The 9,072-nt window shown below is 32.4% G+C and overlaps 1 protein-coding gene across 1 annotated transcript in view; it reads left to right on the forward strand.

Annotated features, from left to right (window-relative positions):
• Mcm2 (DNA replication licensing factor Mcm2) overlaps positions 1 to 8,697 on the forward strand; it is a 145,388-nt gene extending 136,691 nt beyond the window's left edge. Inside the window, exons 16-18 of the mRNA XM_090391546.1 lie at positions 2,221 to 2,403; positions 5,154 to 5,309; positions 8,143 to 8,697. Of these exons, the coding sequence (XP_090247672.1) occupies positions 2,221 to 2,403; positions 5,154 to 5,309; positions 8,143 to 8,253 (450 nt within the window). The 3' untranslated portion in view covers positions 8,254 to 8,697. The remainder of the gene's footprint in view (positions 1 to 2,220; positions 2,404 to 5,153; positions 5,310 to 8,142) is intronic.
• The last annotated feature ends 375 nt before the right edge of the window (positions 8,698 to 9,072 follow it).

Below are 9,072 nucleotides of genomic sequence, written 5' to 3' on the forward strand. Positions count from 1 at the left end.
ACAACAAAAACAGTAAAATAAAAGTTGTAACGAACTGATGACAATGATGCCAAATGGTGGAAGCTAATGCGAGTAGCATCATAAATCGAAGTGTTGTAAGTCAGGGTATGCCTGTATTTAGATACAATTTTTAGTGAAGATGGCAAATTAAATATAGAAATAGACAACAGAATTAGCAAAGCTATGCTAGGAAGTTAACTGAAAAAAAATTTATATGGATAAACAGGGAAATTAGTCAAAACAGTAAACTAGTTCTATACAAGACAGTGTTCAAACCGATTGTAACTTATAGATCTGAGGGCTTGCTTAGAAATAAAACAGTTGATCGTGACTGGAGGCCACTGATAGATCTTTAAAAAATTGGGATAATGAACAGATGGTATCAGTGGTATAACCATATTAAAAAATGAGGATATTAAGAACTTGATAATGTTAGCATTATCAAGTTCCCCATGTGGTGTGGTCACTTAAACAGAATGGGAGAGGAAAAAGTTAACAAGTATTTTTTGCCAGGATGGCATGCAAAGACTTAGAGGAAGACCAAGATCTAGGTGGATTGATACAGTAAGAAATAAAATTTAGAAGACCAAAATATAAGATCTGATGATATTAGGTTCCTGATAAATAACAGATTAGTTTTGCAGAAAATTGTCAATAGAAAGTAGGTAAACTTTTCCTGTAGTAATATCATAATATCCATATGCCCTTCTGAGGATACATATGAGGAATTTGATGATGATGATGGGTTATTATATGAAAACAATGTAGATATTTTGAAAAATCACAGAAAACATTATGCAGTCATTATAGCCCAGAGTTTTTATTTATTTGAAATAAAATCAAATTTGTCATTTATTTTGACCTCATTTTTCATTGTGTTTCATAGGAAAATGGTACTTCCTGTAGGTGCCATTCTGAAGCCAGTTGTAGTTAGTTTATGAGGAAATATTTAATATCATACCAGCTGTGATGTTGTGGTGGAAGGAGTATTACATCTTTGGAATGGCTTGTTTTCTAGACTTATATCCTTTCAAGCATGTCTTACTACTAGAATGTTTGTGATATCTTATAAACTAACTACATTTATTCATTTCTTAAATGAACTGGATAAGCCATTTCAAACAAAGATGATGCATTGCTTTTGTATCGCTGAACATAGCATGAACACATGATAAAGTATAACATACAAAGCAATCTGCAATTAACTCTTACTAGAGCTATAGCAAACACATAAGGCTACAGAATAGCTTGTTATAGTGAATAGTTTGCCAAAGAAAATTTCTTTTAGTATAGTACCTCCATGGAGACTTTGGCTGAAACTTTTCTGTAGTGTGTTTGCTATACTGTGATTGGACTGTTTGTTATATAAAAACTGCACGCATCTTCTCTTTTGCAACTTTTTTTTTTTTTTAATTTGCTTAATCTACCATCATGATATGACTTAGGTAATGTTGCATTTAATGCAAAGTGTTTTTTTTTATATTGACAAGAAGGATGTTATGAATCCATCCATATTTAATAGCCATATATAGAAAAAAACAAAACTTTGAAATTATGAGAATATATGAGAGAACTTATAAGAATATAACCTCTGGTAAAAATACAGATGCTGTCCAGGAGCCTGCATTTGCCTTTTAGGTTTCACTGGCCTGACAGCAGTTTTGAACAGTTGGTTCTCCTCAGAGACCAGGTAGTAAAAACACCTTAAGTGAGCAAAAGCCCTCTGTTCAATTTAATTTTTAAGTTAAATTTTTCATAACTGAAATGCATTATGTGTGTAATTAAACTCTAAAGTATAGAGTAAAAAGGCTTCAATTTGGCATAAGTATGACATTGAAATGGATAATATTATGGATCCATCCATATTTTATATCTAAATATAAATATTAAAAAAAAAAAGTTTGGAAATTACCAGAGAAACTTATGAGAATCTAACATTTGACAATGTAGTTGCAATGGTTTGCATTACTTAAGACATGGAGTCAGTGTATTAATTATATTTACCTTTTATTAGAGCTTAGATTTCACAGGCCTCACCACTGTTTGGAACAGTTGGTTCTTACTTATTCCTAAGCTTTTAGGCTCTATACTTTGGAATTTAATGTTTTGCCATTTTGTTCTAAATTTTTCTAATGTATAAAATTTATATTACACATCTAATTTTCTAATGTCATCAGTTTCTAAATTTCTTTCTCTAATCTATATTTTTATTTCTTCTAGAGTACAGGCAGTATACCTATTACAGTTCGTCATATTGAGTCAGTAATCAGGATGGCTGAAGCCCATGCACGAATTCATCTTCGTGATTATGTCCACGAAGATGATGTAAATATGGCAATTAGGGTTATGTTGGAGAGCTTTATTGATACACAGAAATATAGTGTTATGCGCAACATGAAAAAGGTAGGTCAAAATAAGTCAATGAGTCTTTTCTTATTTTTTGTGCCTTCTGTTTATGTGAAGACACAAAAAATCTTTATCACACCAATATCTTTATATTTGAGTATATATTTCAATCTTTATGTTGACTATTCAGTGTCCTGAATAGAAATCCACAAATGTTTTTGCATTATATGCTCTTTTCTCCAAATTTTCCTGTAATGTTCTTATGTCTGGTATTCATTTTCTACTCAGCTGTTTGTCTCCAACAAAGACAAACTTTTACATTTTTATTTGTGTTAGTTACCTTCTCTAATGACTTGAAAAATTCTTCCATTTCTTCCTTAGTAGTAGAACTCTCTATGGGACTATAGACCCAAATAAGTCTCATTGTCCATTTTCCCATTCTGATGTTAACCACACATCACTCTACTCGATGTTGCTTGCCATTCAAGATTAACCTCGTGTTTAGTGTTGAATGCTATAGCTACTCCTTCCTTTTTCTGATTTTTATTGCCTGAATATAGCCTTTCAGTTATACCAATAATGTCAACATGTACTTCTCCAATATGACATTTTATTTTTTTGTTCTGTTGATGCCACTTATGTTGATGGTGTCAATCTTGAATTCTGCTGATGGTGTTTTGGAGTTGTTCCATTATATGTTAAAGAAATGAAACCAGGACAGCTTCTGGGATTTGGTGATGTTCATCCAGAATTTTTAATCCATTGTGGTAAAAAAAGGTGATAAAGTGGCTAGCTGGCTTCTTCATAAATATTTTAAACACAGATTACTAGTAAAGTTTAAGTGGGTGAAAATAATAGTTATTGTGAAACCAGGGAAGCCTGCTGATTGACAGCTATTATTCAATATCTCTTCTTAGCATTTGCTACAAGTTGATGGAAAGACTAATTTATAATAGAGTTAGCACTTTGATCTTCAATATTCTTCCACCTGACCAAGCTGGTTTTTGACCAGGGCAAAATTATGAGGACCAGGTTCTTGCACTTACTACATACATTGAAGCTGGATTCAAGAAGCACTTATGACACAGTCTGGAGAAAGAGGATATTTACAAGTTTTTGAAAATTACGAAATCAACAAGATGACTCACTTACCGAACAAGATGCTTTCTGATAGGGTCATGACGGGTAACAAGGATCATTGTCCCATTGCTGTTTAATTTGTATATAACAAACCTCCCTCAAATGTGTTCTCGGTGGTTCGCCTATGCTGATGACATTGCAATTGCAGTGGAAGTTTTGGAGAATATTTTGATTAGGAACTTGCACATGCTGAGCCAGTATTTTAGGAAATGGAGACTTACATCAAGTATCATGAAGAACAGGGATATTGCAGTCTCTAAAATATTCATATAATTGGGGCCATAGTTTAACTTCAGAGTCCTGTTGCTTTCATCTAAATAACAAGATGGCTAACCTCACTTTAAATATTTCTCTAAATAGAGATCTTTACCTTACAATCCTAATCCCAAATATCTTGGTATTTGGAATTAGGATTATATCTTAGATAGAACATTATCATAGATATATAATAAGCAACTTATGAATGTGGCTGGTACATCCTGGGGAGCATATGCTTCTGCTCTTATTGGTTCAGTACTGGCATTAGTATACTCAACAGCCGAGTATACTAATTCCACATAAGTAAAACCTACACAGTTTTAAACCAGACATTGCGAATTAAAAGCAGTACTATTAGAACAATGCCTTTATTTCAGTTCCCAGTTACATAGAACCATCCCATATAAGAAGAACTAGAATCCTACTATGAGTGTTCAATAAAATACTGGAAGATGAATCCCTTCCTATTCACCAAATATAAATACTGGATTCAGTCTATTAAAATCAAGATGCCCACCAGTTGAATATGCTATGAAACTTGTTTCTGTTAACTAGTGAGCTAGCTGCAGATCAGCAGGACTTCTCTGGTGTGGAAGCCTCTTTCCTCAGTGGTTAACATCTTGCAGGATTTGAACTTCTCCATAACACTTGGATTACCTTCATCAGAGTACAGAGTGGCGGTTATTTACTCCACAAATGGGGAATGCAGACTTCTCCAGCATGTTAGATCAGAAAACCAGATTATCTATCACATTATCAATGCCCACTTAGAGTGTTCTGAGGCAATTCTGAAAATTTGACTTGTGTTCTTATTTTGTAAATTAATTTCGTTTTTAAATCTTGTAAGTTTTGCATGTGTGTATATGCTTGAAATCATATAATTTTGTATGTGACACCCACCATAAACTAAATAAATAAAACTGTACATTCTGATTTATTTTCTGACTGAGTAAAGCAATTTCTTTCCTCCTCCAATCTTGTTCTTATTATACTCAGCACTAAATAGTGACTACTTCATATTTCTGATCTCTTGCTCTTGTATCTTAGACAGATTTGAAGACGTCACTGTTAACAGTAACAGCCAAAGAAGCTGTATAGAGCTAGCTGTCATGTTAGCACTTTATTTTAATCACTTATTGACAAGAACTGTCAGTTCTTTGGACTGGTTTATCTTCTAGAGTAGAGTAAAATCCTATTGCTATCAGCTAATGTAGCTTTGCAGAGAGGATTTGAACCTAAGTCTCTTTCCCGGACAAGTAATACATGGTAAAACCACTTGGGAATGGAAACTTGAAACTGATGTATACCCTTACTTTTTATTATTATTTTTTTTCATGTTAAAAAAAATCTATTTTGTATTTCAGAGACTAAGTAATGAGTAGATATTTATGCTTTGCAATGTATTTCAGACTTTCTCCAGGTACCTTACCTACAAACGGGATAATAATGAACTATTATTGTTTATTCTAAAACAACTTGTGCAAGAACAGATTGCTTACATGCGTAGCCGATATGGTAGTGAAATAGATGTAATTGAAGTTGCAGAAAGAGATTTAACAGAAAGGGTAAGTTGTTCGGTGATTTTGATTATTTCATTCATTACTAAATATCTCCATTACTCATAAATATAATTAATTGGATTATTACATTTTAAAAATGTGAGTTATTTCCATTCCAGTTCAAGGACGTTCAACTTCTCAGGCTTCAATTCATGGCTGCCTTGAAAAACAACTTTACCTGAATGCCATGCTTCAAAATACCTTTAGTTAATAGAGCAAGAACTGCTTATATATAAAAGAAAAAGCAAGCTTGAACTTGGGTATTTTCTTACTTTGACAGATGTGACTATATTAAAAGGGAATAGTCTCCTCCTAATATATATAGGAAGGAAATTAATAATAAAGAAACTTTCACCATTATGTGTATTGAGCAGCTCTGTGGTCACTTACTGCAAAATAGGCTAAAGATAAATCATAAGATGAGTGATGCTTTAAAAGCCTCAAGTACAGTTGACTTGCACTTTAGTAATCGTCATTATAACAAACTTATGATCTGAATTTGCTATCCAGAGTCATCTGTAAATGCTTTTAAAATCTTACTTTGACTTTATTCAACAGAAACTGCCAAAGTTGAATTTGTATGTTCTGCATTTTGCTGCTTTCCAAGAACCTTTTTGATTATTACCATAAATCAGAAAATGGAATATTCAATTGTGTTTTTCTTGTTGTGTTGATTTACCTAATCCTACTCCTTATATTATATTAGGCGCAGTGGCCTACTGATAGGTTGGTTATATACGAAGGTCGTCTGAAAAGTTCTCACCCTCAACCATAGATGGCAACGATTGGCAAGATTTTTTTTTTTTTTTTTTCTAAGTTGGTACATCTGTCATAAGCATCCATGTGAAATTGCAAGTCATTCTATCAAGTAGTTTGTTTTATACAGCTATCTAATGCAAAAGTGTTGTCTGTATCCCTTGAAATTGGATAAAATTGAGTATCGAGAGTTATAAAATTCTTTGTAAAAGGAGGTTTGATGCCAAAAGAAATTCATTCAAAGTTCATAAAAGTTTATGGGCACTCTTCTCCTTCATTTTCGACAATTAAGAAATGGGCTGTCGAGTTTAAACATGTCCGTACCCGCCTTGAAAATGATCCGCGTGAAGGACATCAAAAAAGTGTAACACCACCAGAAATCATTGATCAAGTGCACGATATGATATTGGATGACCAGCGAGAAATTGCTGAAACTATAGGCATTTCAAAAGAATGTGTAAAATATATTTTGCATGAAGAATTACAAATGAAAAAGCTTTGCACAAGATGGGTGCCACGCTTGCTCACAGCAGATCAAAAATGCACTCGCATGAAAATCTCTGTTCAGCACCAAGGAAAGGTCATCGCATTTGTGTTTTGGGATACTAAAGGCATTTTGTTTATTAATTATCTTGAAAAGGGTAAAACAATAACTGGGAAATATTATTTTGATCTTTTAACCAGACTAGATGAAAAAATTTGTGGGAAAAGACCTGGTTTGCAGAAGAAAAAAAAATTCATCTTTCATCAGGACAATGCACTTGCTTACAAAGATGTTTTGGCAATGGGAAAAATTAAGGGATCTGCACTATGAATTGTTGGAACATTCACCCTATTCCTCTGACTTCTGTCTCTATCCAAAAATAAAACGTTTCCTCGCTGGTCAACATTTTCTTCGAATCAAGAGGTGATTGGAGCTGTAGAGGGGTATTTTGCAGATCTTATTGAGAACCACTACAGGGATGGGATAATGGTGCAGGAGCATCACCAGAATAAATGTATTATTTTTAAGGGAGATTATGTTGAAAAATAAAAATAATTTTGAAATTATAATTTTTTCATTGTTAGGCCGAGAACGTTTCAGACCCTTGTACATGCTCCGTCTTATGGAATGAAATATCACTTGGAAGAAACTTGCCATTTTCTCTGAGACTAACTCACCTTCAGTTGAAAAGTCTTTATTATAGCATCTTCAAATTCCTAGACAGGATTTGAACCTAGGTCTTTCCATCAGGGTGTAACATTGTTACTGAATGAATTAGGAGGCTGCGTACATCTTCTCAAATTGGTGAAGTTTCATTACTAAAAAAAAAAGTCAAGCAAAGATAATGGGTTTTTAACTCGTTAACTGCCAGTGGTCGTGGGCATACTCTTACAAACCTACAGCTTATTTTTGGCTCCATTTAATTAATGAAACTTTGAAAATATTTATAGTCACAATTGATAAAATAGCACAGATATGATGGCCATTTTAGTCAAAGTACTCTTGTCACTAAATATTTTTCCTTTCATGAGTGTGTTAAACTTTCTATATGAGTTATTGCAAAGTATTTGATAGGTTTGTGTCTTTTAAGCATGTTGGTATATATTAATGGTACAGGCAACTCAGTATGTTATCATCATAATCAGAAATTTTCTGATTGAATAAAATTACAATTTTCAGTCATGTAAAGATGATTGTTTCTTGTGCTGTGAACTAAAAGCATACACTTTTTGAACTTGTATGCTTTGATAGAATTGTTTATTTTACAGAATTCTCATGTTTCATATATATATATGAAGTATGAGAATATATATGCATGCGAAAATTTTGATTATATATAAATGTGTGTGTGCATGTACTGGTAACTTTTTCAAAAACTCAGAGACAGCTCTAATTTACTGTTCTGTTATTTGGAACTTGTGTAGACCTAGCTCTAAAAAAAACCCACAGTTAATTGCTAACAATGTAAATTTAATTCATATGAGGAAGTACATATTCCTGAAATAATTACTTTTTACTTTCATACTCTGTAGTTTTAAGAAGGCATGCAGGTAGTAACGTAGAATTGGTAGATTAATATTTATTTTTTTTATTCATTAGGCTCGACAGATCAGTATTCACAACTTGACGCCCTTCTTCGAAAGTGATATTTTCCGTTCTCATAGTTTTGTGCATGATTCTCGAAGGAAACTCATTGTTCAGTCCTTCTAATAATTTGCACGTGCACTTGATATTTATGAAATGTATATATAGCATATTTATGTACAAAGTTTCATTACTAAATTTTTTTAGTAATGAAACTTCTACTAAATTACGATTTTTTTTTTTAAACTTCTTGAATTTTATTTTTCCTGTAGAAATGACTTGCAAGTTTGATACAATGTTTTCTTATTCTTTTTCTGTAATTTTTTTTTACTTTAAATATATTTTTAAAAAAATCTTATACAGTTTTATTTGATAGTCTAGTTTTGTAAAAACAAAGTTAATTCTCTATTTGTCAAAGTATATAAAGAAAGCCTTGCTTTGAACAGTTCTAGTGTTATCTAAATTAAACCTTCTTAAACATCAACGCTGGCTCTGAAGTTACTAATTTTGGCATCTTTTGTATTGAAACACCCATATATTGAGACTGAAAATCTTGTTTAAGATCATATCAAACTTTTCTATTAAATTTGGCATCACAGTATAATTTCACTATAAGCATGGATTATCCTTCCAGCACATCAAGATTATGTGTAATTCATATGAGGAAGTACATATTCCTGAAATAATTACTTTTTGCTTTCATACTCAGTATGAAATCAGTACCACTGGTTCTCAAACATCCAGCAGAAAACTTTGTATTGAAGCAGTTACAAAAGAATAAAGTGTCTATGAAGCAAAATGAAGTTCAAAATGGAAATACTGAACTGAGCACTAAAATAAAATATCTATTGTAAAAGCTTTTTTTTTTTTTTTAAATAGTGGATATGGTTTATTATTATGTCACAGCATAATATACATTGGGGAAATTTTTTTCCTCCTCTTTCC

This window comes from Typopeltis vanoorti, chromosome 1, assembly GCF_054136105.1.
Source record: "Typopeltis vanoorti isolate ZY-2024b chromosome 1, IOZ_Tvanoo_1.0, whole genome shotgun sequence".
NCBI lineage: Eukaryota > Metazoa > Arthropoda > Arachnida > Uropygi > Thelyphonidae > Typopeltis > Typopeltis vanoorti.